Below are 24456 nucleotides of genomic sequence, written 5' to 3'. Positions count from 1 at the left end.
ACGCCATTTTTGCGAAAAACACAACAAGTCTACTAAAAATGTATGCTTTCTGGGGATCCAAAAAATCCTCCAAAGCGTGAGAGGAGGCAATCTAATACAGGTCATGTCCAAGGTTAAATCCAAATGGATTTTTACCTTGGACTGTCTTGCACCTAAGGGCCTAAATTATGGGCTAGAATTATATGCTTTTTAACTAGTGATATATGTATGTTTCCTATCTTTTATATTTGTCCTCTTTTATTGATGTTGTTTTTATTCCTATGTCACGCATTTTAGCTGTATTATGCCTATCATCCCATCTTTTTATTTATTAAATTATTAAAATAGTTTTAGTTTTTACATTCATATTATTGTGTCACATCTGCACCTTATACCCACTATGTTTTGTCATTGATGGAGTCGGAACCCCCCCTTTTCTCTATATATTTATATATTATATATATTTTATATTTCTACATTTGCATATTGCTTGGCTGCATAACTGGCAGATTATATATCGCCCCCACAGCTTCTCTTTAGGTCTTGCAGTTAATCCCCAGCGGTCATTATCGCACATACTACCAGTTGCTATACTGCAGATTTATGAAGGCACGTTTCCATTATCCATTACATGGGGCGGGGGGGCAGGGCCTCTTTTCTGTATGATTGACAGGGATTGAGCATATATTCTTCGGAGCCACCGGTGCCGGGTAACCCTGACGAAGAAGGACGCTGTTCCTTTGAAACGCGTTGGTTTCAACCTTGTCCCTAGTGCCGCTCCGTAGTTCTCCAGCGGTGACGTCACACGCTCAGTCCTTTGTCGGCCATCTTGCTTGCGCTCGTATCCAGGGACGCCACCGGCCGGGGCTCTCCCTGGCTCTAGGCAGCCTCCCTGCTTCCCCCGCGTGCAGCACCGCACCGGATATCTGCAGACCCTCACCATATCTCCACATCTGACGGTGGACATTTCACCTTGCAGCGCCACGCTCAGCTCTGCATTGGGCCCATTACGACCTGGTACACAGCCATACTGCCTGGCACATCTACTACTCCCCCATGTGACACACAGAAGTTACAGGTATGGTTATGATATATGGTTGTGGGCCTTGCTTGTCCATGTGAGTCCGGAGCGTTGCTGCTTATATGCTCGTACTATCTCATTAGTCATTTTGCCTGGACCAATCTCTGGTGACTGTTTACCTGTTTAGGGGGCTTTCAACGATTTAGGGGATTCCTTGGGACCATTCTATGACCTTGTATTCGTAGTTTTGCCACATTCCTCCCTTTTCCAGTGTCCTCCCTATGCGCGGTCTCTATTTTTTTCTATTCACTGTTTATATCAGGGGTGGCGTTTACCTGTTTTGAGTCCGGCTGCAAGGGGTTCTATTCTGGTCCAGTAAGCGCTGGTGTGTTTATTACTTTTTTTATATACACACAATATGTACAGAATGTATACACAGTGCACACACTACCAGCGCAGTGAATATTCATTTCTCTGTAGCAGCTGGCACAGGTTTTAGCCGCAGCCGCCTGCTACTGCCTCCTTTGACCCGCTGCTCCGACGCTGCCTCTCCCCCTCCATCTTGTGGGACCCTCAAGCGTGTATAAGACGAAGGGCGGCTTTTGCAGCATGAAAAATGTGCTGAAAAACTCAGCTTATACTCGAACATATACGGTAATCATTACAGAAGAGTGAACTTTTTCGGAAAACGTTCGTCAATCTGAAATTCGGCACAAACGTAGCACATTCAGATTTGTGTTCCTGACCATTTTTACTCAGTTGGCAAACTTCAGTCACAGTTCAATAAATCATCGCATTTCCACTACCACTTTTGTGATGACTTTTGCTAAGATACTGGTGCTGTATGATGAGTGGTGGGAGATGGGCAGTGTGTTTACAGTGGGTATGGAAAGTATTCATACCCCTTTACATTTTTCACTCTTTGTTTCATTGCAGCCATTTGGTAAATTCTAAAAGTTCATATTTTTTTCTCATTAAAAAAAACAGAAATGTAGTAATTTTTGCAAATTTATTAAAAAAGAAAAACTGAAATATCACATGGTCGTAAGTATTCAGACCCTTTGCTTAGTATTGAGTAGAAGCACCCTTGTGAGCTAGTACAGCCATGAGTCTTCTTGGGAATGATGCAACAAGTTTTTCACACCTGGATTTGGGGATCCTCTGCCATTCTTCCTTGCAGATCCTCTCCAGTTCCCTCAGCTTGGATGGTGAACGTTGGTGGACAGCCATTTTCAGGTGTCTCCAGAGATGCTTAATTGGGTTTAGGTCAGGGTCCTGGCTGGGCCAGTCAAGAATGGTCACAGAGTTGTTCTGAAGCCACTCCTTTGTTATTTTAGCTATGTGCTTAGGGTCATGTTTCCTTCAATGACAACCAGTCATCCTGTCCCTGCAGCTGAAAAACACCCCCATAACATGATGCTGCCACCACCATGTTTCACTGTTAGGATTGTATTGGGCAGGTGATGAGCAGTGCCTGGTTTTCTCCACACATGCTGCTTAAAATTATCACCAAAAGGTCTCTATTCGTCTCATCAGACCAGAGAATCTTATTTCTCATAGTCTTGGAGTCCTTCGTGTGTTTTTTTTTTAGCAAACTCTATGTGGGCTTTCATTTGTTTTGCACTGAGAAGAGGCTTCTTTCGGGCCACTCCGTCATAAATGCCCGACTGGTGGACAGTAATAGTTGACTTTGTGGAACTTTCTCCCATCTCCCTACTGCATCTATGGAGTTCAGCCACAATGATCTTGAGGTTGTTCTTTACCTCTCTCACCAAGGCTCTTCTCCCACGATTGCTCAGTTTGGCTGGATGGCCAGGTCTAGGAAAACTTCTGGTGGTTCCAAATTTCTTCCATTTAAGGATTATGGAGGCCACTGTGCTCTTAAAAACCTTGAGTACTGCAGAACTTGTTTTGTAACCTTGGCCAGATCTGTGCCTTGCCACAATTCTGTCTCCGAGCTCCTTGGCCAGTTCCTTTGACTTCATAATTGTAGAAACACACTCACACTGTGTGTCTTCCAATGGATCGCCACATGTGAAACGTAGGACAGCCAGGGAATGCACAGACACCGAAGTGCTCGAGGAAAAGCAGAACAGGACTTGGCAGATTACGTGATGGTCAGGAAGGCGCCGGGGGGCAGAGCCAAACTCTGAGAACAGATGAGAACTAACAGCTAAACAGCTAGGTGAACGCTGGGTACGTAGTCAGGCAAGCCGAGGTCAGAAGCTGGGAAGGCGAGCAGTAGCCAGGGACGAGACAGAAGGATGGCGGGGGACAAGCCGAGGTTGGTAGCCAGATGTGAGCACAGGACACAAAAACAAGACAGAGAATGGTCAAAGACAGAGCCAGGGATCAGAACTAGAGAGTATAGAGTGGTACTGAATCAAGAGGCATAAACAGAGTTTAAAGCCGGGTCATACACTGGATACACAAGCACACACAGGCACAATGATATCAGAACAATAACTTGGGTCAACAACTCAAACCTGGTAAGCAAAAGTATCACTGACACAGAACCAGGCCAGCAGCAGACCTAAATAGTCCTCCCTGAACCAAACAAGGTTAATCCCTACCTGACCAGGATGGGAGGAAAACCACATCTTGTGTCATGACAATGATTCTCATTTGTTCGGACATGCACTGTGAGCTGTGAGGTCTTATATAGACAGGTGTGTTATATAGACAGGTATGTGCCTTTTCAAATCAAGTCCTATGAGTTTAATTAAACACAGCTTGACTCCAATGAAGGAGTAGAACCATCTCAAGGAGGATCACAAGAAAATGGACAGCATGTGACTTAAATATGAGTGTCTGAGCAAAGGGTCTGAATACTTATAACCATGTGATATTTCAGTTTTTCTTTTTTATTAAATTTCTATATTTCTGTTTTTTTCAGTCAAGATGGGGTGCAGAGTGTACATTGATGTGAAAAAAATAACTTTTTTGAATTTACCAAATGGCTGCAATGAAAAATTTTAAGGGGTCTGAATACTTGGTAAATGGTAAATGGACTACGGTGGACAAGGGAGTATTTGTGTTGGTTAATTTTATTTTTGTAAGATGCACCATTTCTGGGGCGGCTGAGAGCTAATGTTTTTAGCGTGGAGGGGTGGCAATATACATGGCCCCTTCCCAGGCTATTAATATCAGCCCACAACTATCTGCCTAGCCTTTGCTGGTTCGATTTCATAGGGGGACCCCCATGTCACTTTTTTTCTGGTGATTCCCTGTAAACTAGCCAGTAAAGGATAAGCAAACAGCTGTGAGCTGATATTAATAGTCTGGGAACCTTTATGGCTATTGGCTCCTTCCCAAAATATTAAGATGGGCCCTCAACCGTCAGTTTTCCCTCTGCTGGGTATGAAAAATTACGCAAGAGCCCATGCAATTTTTTTTTTTTACATTTTTTGAAAAATAAACAGATATTGCATTTCACACGGATTTCTAAGGGTATGTTCCCACAGTCAGTAAACGCTGCAGTTTTGACTCTGCGTACATCCGCTGTGGATAAAACGCTGCAGATCTGCAACAAAATCTGCAACATGTGCACATAGTCTAAGAGAGCTCATGGGAATCTCTCCTATTTAAAGAGAACCTGTCAGCAGGATTGAGCTGAGTAACCTACAGACAATGTTAGGTTGTCGCAGTTATTCTTATTAAAATGATACCTGGGTTGATGAAATCTGTCTTGTGGTTGTTTAATCTTTGTTTTCAGTTTTGAATTAATGATATGCTCCTGCTCTGGGGCGGCCTGTTGGGGAAGGGGGGGGGGGGGGTGTTGACATGTGGTGCTCTGATTAGTTATTAATCAGTATGGCTTATGACAGATCAATGATCCCTCAGTGAACTGCCCTCTATTTTACATCATGAATATTATATTTATTTAAGAAGAAAAAATCACCTGCAGTCAGGCATCATTGGCAATGCCTATGCTGCAGCATGGTCACATATATAATGTGTATTTAATCATTTTTTTGAGGGTGTACATTAATTCATTAAAAAAAATCAGTTTGAAAATTGTGCTGGCCGCACCTGCACAGTAGTATTTATTGGTGATCTAATGGTGGCTACTGTGCAGGCACCATCTTTCTACAGAAAAAAATTGCCTCCTTCAAGATGGCGCAACCGGCGCCTATGCAATATCATCTGTCAGATTGCTGATAGCTACTACCGTGCAGGCGCAGTCAGCGCCATTTTCAGACTGATTTTTTTTTTCTTTAATTAATGTATACCTTAAAAAAAATTAAATACACATTATAGATGTGATCATGCTGTAGTGCAGGCGCCTGTCTGCAGAAGGTGATTTTATTTATTTATTTTTTCAATATGTATAATATTTATTATGTAAAATAGGGGGCAGGTCACTGACAGATCAGTGACCTGTCAGAAAGCCATACTGATGAATACCTAATTCGAGCACCACATGAAGACACCCCTACAGGCCCATCCCGAAGCACAAGCACATCATTAACTCAAAACTGAAAATAAAGATTAAACTACAACCACAAAATAGATATCAACAACGCAGGTATAATTTTAATCAGTATAACGGCGCCAACCTGACAGTCACTGTAGGTTACTCAGCACAATCCAGCTGACAGGTTCCCTTTAAGGGTAGACTAACGGGGTGGTCTCTAAGACAGATGCTGGATACTCAAAAATGGCATTCGTGCTTCAGTCATGCTAAAGATATTTCATTCCAAGTATCATCTTTGTTCTGTTACTCAGTTTTCTGGTGCGGGCCCTAAAAGGGGCATTGGTAGTATTACACATCACTCCTGTCATCAAGGCTGATTTCATCTTCCTTTCCTTTTGGTCAGTGCATTTTGATGTGTTGCATAGTTTGGTCACAGAAGAAACTTGTGAGAGTAGATTATATGGGGTAATTCAACTTTTATCTACACGGGACAAAAGGTACATGCATCAGCTTCTTAATACAGCTTAACAGGAAGTCTAAAGGATCTTTTACCAGAGAGAAAGTGAAACCAAAGTACAACAAGTATATGCATTACATTCAACTAAGCATTTAACAGTAAAAACATTGTCGTCTACTGTCAGAAAAGTGTAAACTCCTCCTGCACACAAATAAGTCTGTAGCTGTTGCATATCTGCCAACACCACGATGAGTCTTAAAGCAGCCTGATTTTCCTGAGTGACATAATCTCCTAAGTCCTTAAAGGGCCCACTTCCACACACCCCGGTATCTCAGAACATTAATGTATTCAGTTGCTGCTTTGTTGGAGTTTAGTCTGATACATGCATTTTCACATAGTGACAAGGGACTGTGAGTACCTAACCGATCCCTCGAACTAGGGGCGCCATAGTATATGCCTTTCCCCCAGATTACCCCAAAAGGTGGCGACACTATGGTCTCACACCTCTGTATGTAACCTTTATCTAATCCTTTTCCCACCCTTATCTGATCCCTTCTCTGAAGTCTATAGAAAAACATCAATCAGACAGAAGAGGGTAAACAGGATAAAAGAAAACTACAATCATACAAATACATTCACAAAACAACAGAGTGGGAAACAGAGGAGATATAGGAAGGGGAAAGCAAATGGGAGAGGATGAAGATAAAACGCATTCCAACTCTAGTCAGCAATCTCCTGAAAAACTCTCCAATTGCCGACTCCAAACACTCCTTCACCATCAAACCAGGAAGTTGAACTATCACTAGCAATTCCCAAGTGCCAGTGGCTAGTATATATACATAGGGGAGTGGTCAACACAGAACACCTGAGACAATTCAGGAAGGAGAGCTCCAGGAGATCAACCAAACTGATTAACCCTTGCAATGACAGAGCAAGGAAAACCTGCACTGTTTAATAACATGGTGAAGCAGTTCTAATCAGTTAATGTAACCAGATGTCACTATCTTCTGGCCACTTTCTGCCACGGTCAACACAGTTACATTCATCTTTGCAAACTCCTGTAATTTCTGTAAGTGCTTCATTCACTTGTCAGTATTTATGATATAAGTGATGTGCTTTTTCACAGATGGCACTCATACATGTAATGGTGAATGGAGCCATTCTAATGTCTGTGAAACAAATCTGATCTTGATCTGTGTGTTGGATCATAATCTGCAAAGTTAGTTTATGGGCTCATGAAAAAAAAAAAAAGCTCTCAGACAGCATCCAAGTGCATAATGATTTTCACAGACTATTAGATAGGGTAAGGAGAATAGTGTGACGTGACAGTATAAAAGAAAAATGCGTGATGGGATATTATTGAGAAAAGTAGGAGGGAACAGTATGGGAGTGACAGTATGAGGGGAAGGTATTAGAGGGAATAGTGCAAGGGGATGGTATTGGAATGTCCGCCAGGGCCATGGGGTACTCGGTACCTGGTCCGGTACTTAAAGGGGATGTCACGTGGTGGCGACACAGTCCATGGCCCTGGGTGCCCAAGTAAAAGGGAATGTCCTTAAAGGGGGTTTTTAGGAATAGAGTTTGTTTGTGACACTAATATGACCTGGTGGTTAAGAGGCCACACTGAAATGACCTGGTGGCTAAAACGCAACATGGAACAGCTCTGAGAAGGTGGTATCTCTACTGACCGCAGTCCCTAATCCTAACAACACAACTAGAAATAGCCGTGGGATGTTCCTGACACTCCCTAGACACCTCGTCACAGCCTAAGATATAACTGTTGTGAATTCTGTGGCAGAGCTCCCTCCTGTGGTCACAAGTGGTACTTCGGCTGGTTCTCTCTGTGAGCTTCCGTTGGTGGAGGAAAGTGGTACTGCGGCTTCTGAGTTTCCTTCCTCAGGTGATGTGGTGAAGTCGTTAGGTGCTGCTCTATTTAACTCCACCTAGTGCTTTGATCCTGGCCTCCAGTCAATGTTCTAGTATTGGACCTGTTTCCTCCTGGATCATTCCTGTGGCCTGCTGCTCTGCATAGCTAAGTTCCTCTTTGCTATTTTGTTGCTGTTTTTTTCTGTCCAGCTTGTCAATTTGTTTTTTACTGCTTGCTGGAAGCTCTGGGACGCAGAGGGTGTACCTCCATGCCGTTAGTTCGGTACGGAGGGTCTTTTTGCCCCCTTTGCGTGGTTTTTGTAGGGTTTTGTGTTGACCGCAAAGTTACCTTTCCTATCCTCGCTCTGTTCAGAAAGTTGGGCCTCACTTTGCTAAATCTATTTCATCTCTACGTTAGTCTTTTCATCTTAACTCACAGTCATTATATGTGGGGGCTGCCTTTTCCTTTGGGGTATTTCTCTGAGGCAAGGTAGGCTTATTTTCTATCTTCAGGCTAGCTAGTTTCTCAGGCCGTGCCGAGTTGCATAGGGAGCGTTAGGCGCAATCCACGGCTGCCTTTAGTGTGGTTTGGAGAGGATTAGGGATTGCGGTCAACAGAGTTCCCACGTCTCAGAGCTCGTTCTTGTTTTTTGGGTTATTGCCAGGTCACTGTATGTGCGCTGACCTCTATGTTCATTGTGGTACTGAATTACCTTTCATAACATATAACTACCCCTAGAGAAGGAAATAGAAACCTATCTTGCCTCAGAGAAACCCCCAAAAGGAAAGACAGCCCCCCACAAATATTGACTGTGAAAGGAGAGGGAAATGACAAACACAGAAATGAAATTAGAATTCAGCAAAGGGGAGGCCAATACTAAACATAGACAGAGAGCAAAGGAAACTGTGCGGTCAGTATTAAAAACTACAAAATCCACGCCAAGTTTACAAAAATGAACTCCACACCGACTCACGGTGTGGAGGGGCAAATCTGCTTTCCCAGAGCTTCCAGCTAGCCTAAATAAGACATAGTGACAAGCTGGACAAAGAGACAAAATGCAAAGCAATAGAGTCAAAACAAATGGACAAACAAACTAGCAAAACTTATCTTTTGCAGACAAGGACTGGCCATATGAGAAATCCAAGGGAAGAATCAAATCCAACCAAGAACATTGACAGCAGGAATGGACTAAAGCCCAGAGCAGGTTTAATTAACAAACCCAGGCAAGGCGATTAGTGAAGGCAGCTGCTACAGCCACCTAACGGAGCAGCAGTTCCACTCTAAACCACCAGAGGGAACCCAAGGGCAGAACTCGCAAACATACCATTAGCAACCACAGGAGAGAGCTCCAGAACGGAACTCACAACATGGCGCCACCTGTGGTTCTCAGTCAGGGATGATCGACGCTGTTTAAAGGTGTCCACTGGGGTGATGTTATGGCAGCTAAGATGGTATGGCTTCCCACAGGTGAAGCTGGGTCCCCAGGGCTCCCGATGTATATATGAAGATGGTGGGTGGTATAGCAAGAAACGGAGGAGGCAGGTTTGCAATCTCTTTACCTGGTTTACTGATGAATTCAGGCAGCCACAGTCCAGGGTACCGGATCACAGGTGTCAATAGTAGCTTGTAAGCGAGTTGAGCGTCCCCCTTATCAGGTGGTTTAGAAGCCTTCCTTCTAGCGTTGTGGTGGAGTCCCTTGCTGCCTTAAGCCTCTCACAAGGTCCTCATGTGTTCTCTCCGTCCTCCAAGTTGGTAGGACACTACCCGTATGATATGTCGCTTGAGTCTTTTTACAGGGTCTCTGTCATGACCCGGGCCCTATGCGCTACTGTGTCCTCAGGTGTAAGGGTGGACAGGTGACTTGTAATCCAGCTGTCCTGCCGGTTTCTGCTGTAAGACGTGGGGTCCCACACAACCTCGGTCTTCCGGCTACCGGTGTCTGCCTTCAGTAGGGAGGTAGCCCAGTCGCAGCTAACTCCCCAGTCCTTCACTCTCTTGCGCTCCACTTCCCCTACATGCTCACTACAGCTTGTTCTCTTTTCTGTTCTATCTTCTTCCAGGAGCTGCAGCATTTCTCGTGGCTGCACATCCCCTCTCCTTCCTCTCTGCCTGAGACTGCTCCAGTCTGCTGTCTGGCACTCACTGACTGAACTCAAGTCACTTTCCCTACAGACCAGAATATATTTAGGGGTGCCACCCACAAGCTGGATCAGAGCTCCCCCTTCTGGCCTGGAGTATGAACATGTTGTATGCTTGTGGTTACCTGATAGGAGAGATCCTTCCTCGCTTCCAAGCATGACATCACTCTTCGCATGTGGAAAGCAATGCCACTGTGATAACCAGGAACCTGGGGAGTCACAGTATGGGAGAAGTATAAGAGGACAGTATGGGAAAAGTGAAGTACAGAATGAGGGGAAAGTTTGAAAGAGCACAGTACAGAGACTGGTGGGTGGGGATCAATATAGAGAAGGGGCAGGGTGGACGAACAGTGTGAGGGCACAGTAAGAAGAGGACAGTATATGCATTGGGTGAGTATGAGGATGGGGCACAGTATGAAGACTGGGCAATATATGGGAATAAAGTGTGAGGAAACGTGTAGAGCGGGATATATATAGCAAAGGGGTAGCTTTGTGGAAGACACATAGAATAGAGACATTGTGGTGGTTATAGCTAATCAGGGTGGACAGTGTGGCAGTTGTAGCTATTAAAGTGAATAGTGTGGTGATTATAGATAAGGGGCAGTAGTGCTTATAGTTCATAAGGGCAGACAGTGTGGAGGCAATATTTTATAGGAGAAGACATTGTGGAGGACATGTACTATATAAGGGACAGTGTTGGGGTCATTTTTTGTGCAGGGAGCACAGTGAATAACGATTATTCATTCATAGGCACAAATGTTTTATGAACAGTGATCCGTTTGTAATGCGAGGATGCGATTTTTTCTCCAAAAATATCCTTGTGTCATCCATTTGGCATCCGAATGGCGAGATTTTCTCGCTGGCTTGCAAAATGGACATATAATAATAATAATAATAATTTTATTTACATAGTCCCACGCTGTAAATCCATCTGAAGGGGCTAAATACATTTACAACCGGTAGCGCTGTTAATGCGGCCGCTTTCGGCTGTAAAAGACTGGGGAATGAATGAAATGCAAGGAGCGGAGCTTCGGTATGAATTCGTTTGAACTGTAGCGTGGGAAAGTCTCTAAATAATTTTAATAATTTCTCACGCTACAATGTCTCACTGACATATACCATATATATATATATATATATATATATATATATATATATATATATATATATATATATATATCTACCTATTCTATGTGTAGTTGTTTATTTTATCTATTCTATTGTAAGCTGTCAGTGTGATTTTACATTACACCACACTGAATTACCGGCTTTTCTATAGGACACCGGTGCGTATTTCTCGCAAGTCACACTGATGGTCCGTGTGGTGTGCAAGTTTTTCTCGCACCCATAGACTTTCATTTGCTGATTCTCGGCCGATATACGGTGAAAATCGCAGCATGCTGCGATTTCTCTCTCACGCATTATACTGCCGAGAAAACAACGGATGATGGGAGCTGCCCCATATATATTAACATTGGTCCGAGTACTATGCGATTTTTTGTCGCATAGCACTCGTCGGTATTACGATCTAGTGTGACCCCAGCCTAAGGCAGATATTTTTATTCAAGGACATTATGACAGTTATTTTTAACTGTACCGTGTCGGGATGTGCTGCAGAAGACCAGAGAAGATGTGAGTCCACAAAGACGAGCAGTGGATGTGAAAAGTCATCATGGTGTCTTGACAGGATGGAAAAGAAAACAAAGAAAATGGCTTCAATCGAAGAAAATGTCATGTATATGGCACCTAGATGTGATTGTGAAACTACCTGCATCTCATTAGTACTGTGGTTCCTGTATGCACAGTATAATGTCCAGACTGTACTGTTCTAACTGAGAACGAAGCTTGTCAAAGGTGCTCAGCATACAAAAAGCAACATTGGGCTCTTGGAAATGCAGTCTTTAGGCTACTTTCACACATCATTTTTTTTCCGTAGGCACAATCCGGCGAATTTTGAAAAAAACAGATGCGGCAAAAGTTGCTGCTCGATCCTTTTTTTTTCTCTTAGACTTGTATTAGCGATGGATGTCCTCACGTTTCATCCGTTTTTATCCACTGAAAATTAATTTTCCGGCGACCGGAGAAAACCGACATAGGACCGTTTTTTGTGTCCGTTGAAAAAACGGACATCGACGGATCCGTCGCCGTCCGTCTTTTGCTATAATGGAACCCTATGGCGCTTTATCCATCAAATGATGGAATCTGGCGACAGATTCCGTTTTTTAAACTAAGCATGCTTTTTCCATTAAGGTGGCTAGCATATATGTATTGTTTTCCATTCTGAGGATTCTCTCTCTCTCTCTCTTTCTTTCTCTCCCAGAATCCAATTAGCCAGATCAGCTAGTCGTATCCGGCTAAAAAAAACGCATCCGTCGCATCAGTTTTTCACAATTTGCTACGGATCCGTTTTTTTCACAATTCGCCAGATTGTGCCTGACGGCAAAAAACTGATGTGTGAAAGTAGCCTTACTATGTCACATGCACCTTACTGCAGGTCCACCCATTTAGGCTGGTGCTACTAAAAATGCTGGGAATCAGAACTGGTAGCACAGATACCCAGGAAGTCAGTGACCCTATAATTTTAGTAAAGTGTTATATAAGAATATTCTGTAAAGTTGTTCAATTTTGCACAGATGTGCAATTTTTCAATGCATTTTCATTTTCTCTTCTTCTCCCTCTAGGAGTCATTATAAAAAGAAAAAGTGGTGACATCCCATGTCCACTGGCCGTTGAAGCCTTTGCTGCTCACCTGAGCTACATTTGTAAATATGATGATAAATATAGCAAGTAAGTAGCGTCTAATCATTTATATGCAATTGTGTGCTCACCAGTTCTGTTCTCGGCTATCTCTAGCAGTCTTAGGCCGGCTTCACACTTGCGAGTTTTACGGACATAAGAGCGCAGAAACTACGTCCGTAAAACTCGCAAAACATACGGCGCAATAATTCTCTATGCCCCTGCTCCTATCTGCCGTATTAAACTGATCAGTATTATACGGCTTTCTACGGCCGTAGAAAATCGCAGCATGCTGCGTTTGTCACCGTATTGCGCAAATAAAACGTCAATGAAAGTCTATGGAAGCCCCAAAAATACGGATCACACACGGACCAGCAGTGTGACTTGCGAGAAATACGCAGCGGTGTTAGCGAGAAAAGCCGGCAATTCAGTGCGGTGTACAGTAAAATCACACTGACAGCTTACATTAGAATAGGTAGAATAAATGTGGACACATAGAATAGGTATATATATATATATATATATATATCAGTGAGACACATATATATATATATTAATATTTCTTCCAGCGCTAGACAGCTTTAAAGCCGGTAATTCAATTACCGGCTTTTGCTTTCTCCTTCCTAAACCCGACATGATATGAGACCTGGTTTACATACAGTAAACCATCTCATATCACCTTTTTTTGGGCATATTCCACACTACTAATGTTAGTAGTGTGTATATGCAAAATTTTGGCGCTCTAGCTCTTAAATTTAAGGGTTAAATGGCGGAAAAAATTGGCGTGGGCTCCCGTGCAATTTTCTCCGCCAGAGTAGTAAAGCCAGTGACTGAGGGCAGATATTAATAGCCTGGAGAGGGTCCACGGTTATTGGCCCCCCCTGGCTAAAAAAACCTGCCCCCAGCCACCCCAGAAAAGGCACATCTGGAAGATGCGCCTATTCTGGCACTTGGCCACTCTCTTCCCATTCCCGTGTAGCGGTGGGATATGGGGTAATGAAGGGTTAATGCCACCTTGCTATTGTAAGGTGACATTAAGCCAGATTAATAATGAAGAGGCGTCAATTATGACACCTATCCATTATTAATCCAATACTAGTAAAGGGTTAAAAAATACACAAACACATTATTAAAAATTATTTTAATGAAATAAAAACAAAGGTTGTTTTAATATTTTATTGAACGCCCAATCCAATCCCTGAAGACCCTCGTTCTGAAACAAAAAAAAACATAATAAACCAACAATATCCTTACCTTCCGCAGATCTGTAAAGTCCAACGATGTAAATCCATCTGAAGGGGTTAAAATATTTTGCAGCCACGAGCTTTGCTAATGCAGCTGCTCATGTCTGCAAAACCCCGGAGAATGTAGGTAAAGTAGGTCAATGACCTATATTTACCTGCATTTGCGGCGAGGCGCCCTCTGCTGGTTGTTCCTAGATTGTGGGATCTTTCCTAGAAAGCTCCCAGGCTCGAGTTCATATGAGGACAACCAGCAGAGGGCGCCCTCTTATGTTTTCGAGCCAGGGAGCTTTCTAGGAAAGTTCCCACGATCTAGTAACAGCCAGCAGAGGGCGCCTCACCGCAAATGCAGGTAAATATAGGTCAATGACCTACTTTACCTACATTCTCCGGGGTTTTGCAGACATGAGCAACGTTGCATTAGCAAAGCTCGTGCCTGCAAAATATTTTAACCCCTTCAGATGGATTTACATCGTTGGACTTTACAGATCTGCGGAAGGTAAGGATATTGTTGGTTTATTATGTTTTTTTTGTTACAGATCGAGGGTCTTCAGTGATTGGATTGGGCGTTCAATAAAATATTAAAACAACCTTTGTTTTTATTTCATTAAAATAATTTTTAATAATGTGTTTGTGTATTTTTTTAACCCTTTACTAGTATTGGATTAATAATGGATAGGTGTCATAATTGACGCCTCTCCATTATTAATCTGGCTTAATGTCACCTTAAAATAGCAAGGTGGCATTAACCCTTCATTACCCCATATCCCACCGCTACACGGGAATGGGAAGAGAGTGGCCAAGTGCCAGAATAGGCGCATCTTCCAGATGTGCCTTTACTGGGGTGGCTGGGGGCAGGTGTTTTTAGCCAGGGGGGGCCAATAACCGTGGACCCTCTCCAGGCTATTAATATCTGCCCTCAGTCACTGGCTTTACTACTCTGGAGGAGAAAATTGCGCGGGAGCCCACGCCAATTTTTTCCGCCCTTTAACCCCTTAATTTACAAGCTAGAACAGCCAAATTTTGCATAGACACACTACTGACATTAGTAGTGTGGAATATGCAAAAAAATGGTGATATGAGATGGTTTACTGTATGTAAACCAGGTCTCATATCATGTCGGGTTTTAGGAAGGAGAAAGCAAAAGCCGGTAATTGAATTACCGGCTTTCTGCTATATCGCGCTGGATGAAATATTAATATATATATACATATATGTGTCTACTGACATATATATATATATATATATATATATATATATATATATATATATATATATATATATATAGACAGTATATATGTTTTTTTTTTTTTTTACACATGGATCCCTTGTATAGCCGTATGTCGGTTTTGCAAGCCTGCGATAAAAACACGCAGTACGGATGACATACGGATTACATACGGAGGATGCCATGCGCAAAAAACGCTGAAACACCCTGCCTACGGAGGAGCTACGGACCACTATTTTCGGGATTTTTCAGCGTATTACGGCCGTAATATACGGACCGTATTTTCATACGCTGAGTGTGAAGCCGGCCTTACAGAGAATGAATAGAGCAGTGGTGTGCATGACTAGTTGGTGCTCCATTAAGAGCTACCTGCCATTTTGCTAGCCGGGTTTTTGCTCATTTTGTTTTTTGTAGGTTTTGCATGCTTTATGGCCATTGTGAACATGTGTTTATGTGCTGCATGTATACCAACTTAAACCAAGCTCAATTTTTGTTTTTTTTGGCCGTTTAAATTTGTAGGCTTTAAGCCAAGGAAAGGCATGCTAGAATAATATTAGGTTTGTGGTCCCATCAACGAAATATTTTTATTGAAGCTTTCTTAAAAGCATGCCAAATAAGATAAATATATAATGTAAAATAAAATCAGGGAACTACAAGACTTGAAAATGTACATTCATGGGTTGGAGTATGTCATTAAAAGGCAAGATCAAATGACAGCAATTGATAAAGCAATATATATGAGCCTCAATCTCGGATATCATTGAAACTGTATCTGAGACATATATACAAATGTTACCAAGGCTATAATAACAAGGACATGATCACAAATAGTAAAAAGTTATTTGATAGTTACTAGTGATCAGCGAGCACTAAAATGCTCGGGTGCTTGTTACTCGGGTCGAGCAGATTGGTATTCTCGGGTACTCGACCCCAACAACGAGCCCAGTTTATGTCTATGGGAGACCCCCGGGGTCCTTTTAAGGTCTGAAAACATCTGAAAATGATGGAAACACAGCTGAAATGACACAGGAACATCATGGGGATCGCCCCTGGAAGCATTTCTGACTCCTAGTTCACAGCTTTAAACCATTTTTTCCGAAATTCATACCATTTTCCCGGTGCCACAAAAAGCACAGTAAAACTAAACCAAAACGAATTTTGTTGGGAAATATGTTAAGGAACATCCTTTGCAGGTTAATGACTTGCCTGTAAGGCCAAATAATTAACCCCAGACCAAATGTTCCTCCCCTATTTAGGCTTAGTTCAGACGCAGCATTTTTGAAGCATTTTTCAACTTTAACATTGTTTTCAACCACTACAAATGCATTCACTGGGAAATGTCATTGTAACATTTAACAACCCTAGCTGGCCATGTGGTGTGTGACACATAGGCAGACCCATCTTTTTTCATTTATGAAAGAGGGACTCTTAAAGTAACAGAGCCTATTTTTACTGGTGCATCAGGTGGCATTAATCTTCTTAAAGGGCCATTATTAAACAGTGGGTCTCCTAGACTGTTGTAGCCTACGCTGTGAGTAGATGGGCTGCCAAGAATTACTATGCACCACAATACCCCTTTCGTAAGATATCCAGGAGGTCCTCCTGAAAAAATGTTGCATTGAATGCAAGGCCTGCACTGCTACCAATTCATATGCACCCCAATAAGCCTTTGAACCCACATACTGGATGGCCCCTGAAAATCCACTTCACAATATGCATTTTGTACTCCCGTACTCCTTTGTTTTACACATTGGCAGCAAGGCCAGCCCTGCTGCATAGTCAGTCATATGCCCCCCTTATGCCTTGGAACCCACATACTGGATGGGCCCAGGAAAATCCACTTGTATTTTTTAATGGTATGATGTCTCCCGATTTGCAGAATTATTTACAGGAGAATTTGGCAATTTAATTTGCCATGTTTTTAACACTAAGCTTCAGATACAACTGTAAAGAAGGCTAATACTTGCAAAGTACCAAATTAAAGGAATTCCCCCCTGACGAAGGAAACTGTACCGAAACGCGCGTCGGGGTGTGTTGTGCACAAGGACAGTAACCCTACTAAGGTACCTGTATGCTCTTAATTACTTTTTATCACTATTTTTACATTCATAGCGGTGTTCTGATATTTACACTGGCCCTGTTATATATTATTCTGGACCAGTGCAAACACTATTTGTTTATTATAGCACCTGAGCACTTTATTCACTTATTGATATATATGTGTATATATATATATATATATATATATATATATATTCTATACAGATATATATTTTTTCCACAAAAAATATTTTTCTCTTTTCAGCATCAGGTTTTGCCTTCCCCTTTTTTTACTGAGGGTTACTGTTATGTATATACCTATGCAATATTTATAGCAGTATATGTCCTGCAGTGCACATCTTTTTAATAATTTTATAATACTATATTACCATTTGTTACCATAATAAAATTTAATATTTGCACATCCTAGCCTGATGGTCCTCCTTCTTTTGATCCTTGCTTTAGGTTTTGGTGTTCTCTATAAAATGATTAAGTATATATAAAGATTAACTGCATACAGTGTACTTAGATCATCACCAAGAGGCATTTAAACATCATCCATCTGGAATACAATTATGCAGGTATGAGCACACTGTACATGTACAGGTACCCAAGTTTTTGCAACTGTCGTAGTCATGTTTCTCTGGTCTTATATAGTGATTTACACTATGTAGTAACTCTAGTTTCAACCATACCTTCAAGTGGCCAGCTTTCAAGGTTGGATGAAACTGAGATATCACGGAGTCATCAGACGAGGGGCCATAAACCCCTAGAATATAAAAGCCACAAGGATTTAGATCAAACCACCACAGGCAGAGTTTCAGTAAACCTTAATGTTTTACAATGACAAACAGCAAACATATAGAGTCTTAGAACTGTTTGTGAAGTGAATAAACAAACATTTCTCAAGATTGTGTCACTATGAGCATTGTCTGTCACATCTGTAAATGTTTTACTAGAAATGCAGCTATGAAGTTGTCTGAATGCATTTGGTTTACAGTATTTTAATCTGGATTCTAAATCGCCATTTGAAAATTCCCATTTGTACATTTGATGCAGCTAAAGTTCTTGCTCTCAAGGAGAGAAATTAATACAGTGGACAAAGAAATATTTGTAATGAACTACAGAGCCAAACTAACAGCATTGCTTTATCAAATTTATATGAAGTGTATTGTTTCCAATGTGAGCAACCAGGCAACACAAAAAGGAGGTTTTTAAGTGAGCTCTTTAAGGTACACAAATGTTATGAAGTCTTTGCCAACAAGGATGTGGTTTCACCAATGTGGGGTACCTTTTTTAAAAATATACTATTACCATCACAGCCCCCCTTGCCCAAAATTCACTGGCCTATAACAGTACAGAGCATGTTCACCCTGGTCATCTAGTGTCAGGTAAAGAAGATACATTGCAGGAGACAGAGTTAAAAAGTAGGCCCAATGTAGGGGTGTGGGTCTCTAAGACTTGTAATGGAGTGCATGGCCTGACAAGCATTTGCTCATGGGGGTAAATTTACAAAAAATATTTCATGGGGATAATAGATAGCCTTGCCAAAAAATTGACTGTCTGTAGTAGCACGTTACACATGAACCTTGGTGATCTAGTGGTGGAAAATGATAAGAGGTGGAGGAAGGCCTCATTAAAACCTAGGCCCAATTTAAAGGATCGTTTCTCCTACATTTGTAATGCCCATACACTAAGTTTATAGGCTGACAAACATTTCCTCAAGGGGGATACATTGATTAAAAACATTCTATGGCCATCCGAGACACCCTTTGCAAAAAATTGACTGTCTGTAGCAGCCTGGAACACATGAACCCTGGTGATCTAGTGGTGGAAAATGATGAGAGGTGGCAGAAGGTCTCATTAAAACCTAGGCCCAATTTAAAGGAGCATTTCTCCGACATTTGTAATGCCCATACACTAAGTTTATAAGCTGACAAACATTTCCCCAAGGGGGATACTTTGATTAAAAACATACTATGGCCATCTGAGACACCCTTTGCAAAAAAATGACTGTCTGTAGCAGAACGGAACACATGAACACTGGTGATCTAGTGTTGGAAAATGATGAAGCCTGAATGTGTCCAACAAGATATGTTTGTCCTTAGCAACTGCTCAGAGACAGGGCTAAAAATAAACATCTACTATATAATTGTCTAAGGGTCACTTCCGTCTGTCTGTTTTTCTGTCTGTCTTTCTGTCGGTCTGTCACGGGTATATTCATTGGTTGCGGCCTCTGTCTGTCCTGGAAATCCAAGTCGCTGATTGGTCGCGGAAAAACAGCCCCGACCAATCAGCGATGGGTACAGTCCAGAAGAAAATGGCCGTTCCTTACTACCCGCAGTCAGTGGCCGGTGCCCGCATACTCCCCTCCACTCACCGCTCACACAGGGTTAACGCCGGCGGTAACGGACCGTGTTTTGCCATGGGTAACGCACTCTGTTACCACCGCTATTAACCCTGTGTGTCCCCAACCTTTTACTATTGATGCTGCCTATGCGGCATCAATAGTAAAAAAATGTAATGTTAAAAATAATAATTAAAAAAAAAACAGCTATACTCACCCTTCGTTGTCTGCTGAGCCGCTCGCGCCTGCCGCCATCTTCCGTTTCCAGCGATGCATTGCAAAATTACCCAGAAGACTTAGCGGTCTGGGTAATTTCGCAATGCATCCTGGGAACGGAAGATGGCGGCAGCTGCGCGCATATTGCCGGAGTTCCGCTGGATCCCAGGAGGTGAGTATATAACTATTTTTTATTTTAATTATTTTTTTTAACAGGGATATGGTGCCCACACTGCTGTATACTATGTGGGCTGTGTTAGATACCGCGTGGCTCTGTGCTGTATACTACATAGGCAGTGTTATATGCTATGTGGGCAGTGTGATATACTCCGTGGGCTGTGCTATATATTAAGCACATGGGCCAGGCATGGCACGTGTGTGAGCTCCCCTCGACACAGAGCAGCCACCAGTTTCCAGCCATTGTCACACATGACCATGCCTGGCTGTAGGTTCAGTGGTGTCAGCCACAGATCTGCCTGCTCTTTCACAGCTGGGTAACGAGTACCTTGTGATGTCACTGGCATAAGATTGCTGAAAGCTACACCTCCCACGTGCCTAAAATGCAACATTTCGAGCAAAAGCAGATGAGAAATGTGTGAATTTAGTACTGTGGCATTGGCGGCTTTTTCCTCTTGCGTTACAAAGAATGGGGTAAGAACAAGTGAACGCTGCACTGGGACAAGGACGTGGACGTGCTTATTGATGGTGCTAGTTGAGTTTGTGTGCAACTGCAGATGCAGGGCATGAGACATCTTTGCATGCACCATGGACAGGGGATTGGCTTGCATGCACAACATCGGAAGGAGCAGTGGTATCACCCGCAGACACTGTTCATGGAGCCTTGTGTTCAACCAACAAAGTCGGGTGCTTTGCTGCCATGTGCATGATTATGCGTGTGGTGGTTCGGATGGGAGTTTTGCTACCCCTGCTGAAGCGGGCATGGCCATTGATGCAAATGGCCTTTTGGGGGTTATCGGCAGAGTCTTTAAAAAACAACTAGGGTGTTACGGGGACATTCAGTGTCTCCCTCTCCCACACCACCTCCTCACCTCCACCACGGTCTTTCGGTGTTCTCCAAGGCTCAGTTCTAGGACACCTACTATTTATTTTTATTATTATTATTATTATTATTATTAATTTATATAGCACCATTAATTCCATGGTGCTGTACATGAGAAAGGGGTTACATACAGGGTTATAGATATCGATTACAGTAAGTAGGTTTACAGTGACAAACTGGCACAGAGGGGAGAGGACCCTGTCCTTGCGGACTTACATTCTATGGACTATGGACTATTCATACTATTCTCCATGTACACCTTCACCCTGGGACAGCTGATGTAATGGCATATCATCAGTACGCCGATGACATGCAGATCTACCTATCTGTACCTGACATTTTCTCCTCACTGACCAAAATCACACGTCTTGCCACTATTTTATCCTTCTTTTATGCTCCCTTTCAAAAAGTGGAAATGGACAAAACAGAATACATCATCTTTCAACCATAAAACGCTAAATAGACATGAGAGCTGTGTATGCATCATTCGGTACCACTTAAGTAAGAGGGAAAGTTTGCACAAGAGAAAATGATTTTCCAGACATTCACGTCCTTTTTTGCAGCTGTGATCTTCATCTTCTTGGTTTTGATGTGGTAAATTTCAAAGTCGTCATCAATACCATCATCGTCCATATCTTGTAAAGAGGAAATCTGGTGTTTCCCAGGGTCGTGGTTATCTTCGTTTAGAATAAATAATTTTCGACTGTGAAATTTGTATATTATTGGTAATATGTATGGGTGAAGATGAAGAAGCTTGTGCCACGGGTGTGTTTAGAGTTACGGACGGTGCACTCCTCTTTTTTTAAATCAAATAATTTTTTATTAAAGCATATGACACGCAGTAACACAGTCTGACACATTCTCCAGACAGGTACCAGTAATACAAAACCTATTAATACATTTTCATTTTACGAAAACAGGACCCTTACCCCATAACCAACCCTCCCCCCCCCCCGTCCCTTACCCATTATCCAATACAACCAACTGACAACATCACCTCTTGAAAATTGTCCAACAGTACATGTAAAAGTCCCTCCAGAAGCAACTAAGTGACCCCCATTCTACTCTGCAATAACTCAGCAAACACCACACCTGGGTAATCCATCCATCCACCCCACACATTTTCAAATTTTGTATTCTGATCTGTCTTGATGTAGATATTCCTTTCCATAAGGACAATAAAATTAATTTTATTCATAAATTCCTTTTTTTCCTGGCGGTTTTTCATCCAATCAGTGCATCACAATAAGCTTCCTCGCAGCATACAACAATCTTGCAATTATCAACCATCCACATTTAACCCTATCACCTCTTGATCCAAGTTAAACACCTTAACCCAAAAGGGTTGGAGGCGAACGCATGACCACATATGTATCAAATCTGCATCCTCCTCACCGCACCTTGGGCATTTTGAGTCACCTCTCAGTCTTGCCTTCCTCATCCATGCCAGGGTCCTGTACACCCTTTACACCAAGTATAACTCCGACACCCTCTTAGCCTCACTTAAAGATGCCCTGGGGATGGATTGAAGTATAGACTCCCACTGGGACTCTGACAAAGGACCCACGTCCGCCACCCATTTTTCCTTATCCTTAATGGATGTTTCAATAAAAAGGTATCCATCAGACCCCTGTACATCAAGAAAATGAACCCCCTCGTACTCCTCCGAGGCCCGATAAGATTCAACAAGCTATCGGACTGCAGAATCACGTGCGACCCCCTCCTTTTGACAATTTAGGGCATGTCTCAACTGCAAGTATTGAAATGACATCTTCTGGGACAAAGGAAGCTCAGTCCTAAGTGTCTCTTATGTTTTAAAAACATCCCGTATCACCCTTACTTTGGAACCCTCTACCACAACACATCAGACTCTCGACTACCATCGAAACCTTCAAAAAGAGCTTGAAGACCTACCTTGTTGTGAGTTCTGTTGTCGGGCTCCCTCCAGTGGTCGTCAATGGTAATTCGGCTGGTTCTGTCCATGGACTTTCTCTGGTGGCTGTGGGTGTTTCTGAGTTTCCTTCCACAGGTGACGAGGTTAATTCGTTAGCTGGCTGCTCTATTTAACTCCACTTAGATCTTTGCTCCTTGCCACCTGTCAATGTTCCAGTATTGGTCTAGTTCTCTCCTGGATCGTTCTTGTGACCTGTCTTCCCAGCAGAAGCTAAGTGACTGCTTGTTTTTCTCTGGTTTGCTATTTTTCTGTCCAGCTTGCTATTTTGATTGTTGTCTTGCTTGCTGGAAGCTCTGGGAAGCAGAGGGAGCAGAGGGAGCGCCTCCGCACCGTGAGTCGGTGCGGAGGGTCTTTTTGCGCCCTCTGTGTGGTCTTTTTGTAGGTTTTTGTGCTGACCGCAAAGCTACCTTTCCTATCCTCAGTCTGTTCAGTAAGTCGGGCCTCACTTTGCTTAATCTATTTCATCTCTGTGTTTGTATTTTCATCTTTACTCACAGTCATTATATGTGGGGGGCTGCCTTTTCCTTTGGGGAATTTCTCTGAGGCAAGGTAGGCTTTATTTTTCTATCTTTAGGGCTAGATAGTTGCTTAGGCTGTGCCGAGTTGCATAGGGAGCGTTAGGAGCAATCCACGGCTATTTCTAGCGTGGTTGATAGGATTAGGGATTGCGGTCAGCAGAGTTCTCACGTCCCAGAGCTCGTCCTATATTATCAGTAACTATCAGGTCATTCCGTGTGCTCTTAACCACCAGGTCCATTATTGTCCTGACCACCAGGTCATAACACCACCTCTTCCGACAAGCCTATAACCTGCAGTAACCACCGATCGACCAAACCGCTGCATGACAAGCTCTACCCTCGCCTACTGTATTCTCACCCATCCCTTATAGATTGTGAGCCTTCACTGGCAGGGTCCTCTCTCCTCCTGTACCCGTTATGACTTGTATTGTTTAAGATTATTGTACTTGTTTTTATTATGTATACCCCTCCTTACATGTAAAGCGCCATGGAATAAATGGCGCTATAACAATAAATAATAATAATCCCCATCAAGCAACTGAGGCATGAACCAAATGCCAATGCTCCTCCACTGACCGAACCCCCACAATCTCATGAGCTCTGCCAACCTAGGCTCAAACAAAATCGGCATATATCTTGTAAATTCCGTTAATCCCCTCCAATACTTAATTTTATGCCAGACTTTCCCCATCATAGCTATTGTTGGGAATTGTTTGGGGTTAATTCTGAATCTGCCTGCTTCCAGACTGGCTAACAATGGGCCTTTCCCTAATGCGTGTTCAATGATTATCCACACTGAAGCGCTCTGTTCCAGTTCTCCCCAACGTACTATATGCTGGCGGCATTGAGATGCTATATAGTAAATCCATGGATCCATGGAAGAAAGTAAAGGAACTGGATGCACAGGTAGTTTTTTCTTCTATCCTTCCAGTAGACGGGCATGGCACCAGGAGATGGAACAGGATCCTTGATGCAAACAACTGGCTAAGACGATGGTGCAGACAACAAGGATTTGGATTCCTGGACCACGGTGTGAATTACTGGTATGATGGACTCCTCGCCAGAGACGGACTACACCTCAACAAACCTGGGAAACACACATTCGCCAGAAGACTCGCTACACTCATCAGGAGGGCGTTAAACTAGAAGAAGAGGGGACGGGAAGAAAAACATTAGACTCGAACAAAGACGACCCAGGAAAACATACTCAGAAGGGAGGTAAGAACATTTCTAAAAC

General features: G+C 42.7%; 1 protein-coding gene across 1 annotated transcript in view; it reads left to right on the top strand.

Annotated features, from left to right (window-relative positions):
* Window positions 1-24456, top strand: part of PGBD5 (piggyBac transposable element derived 5) — a 481443-nt gene that overhangs the window by 424867 nt on the left and 32120 nt on the right. The window contains exon 6 of the mRNA XM_069769313.1: window positions 12561-12666. Coding sequence (XP_069625414.1) covers window positions 12561-12666 — 106 coding nt within the window. The remainder of the gene's footprint in view (window positions 1-12560; window positions 12667-24456) is intronic.

This window comes from Ranitomeya imitator, chromosome 5 (genome assembly GCF_032444005.1).
Source record: "Ranitomeya imitator isolate aRanImi1 chromosome 5, aRanImi1.pri, whole genome shotgun sequence".
NCBI classification, from domain to species: Eukaryota; Metazoa; Chordata; class Amphibia; order Anura; family Dendrobatidae; genus Ranitomeya; species Ranitomeya imitator.
The sequence above is the reverse complement of the archived record's forward strand: the minus strand, read 5'-3'. Positions and strand labels throughout refer to the sequence as shown.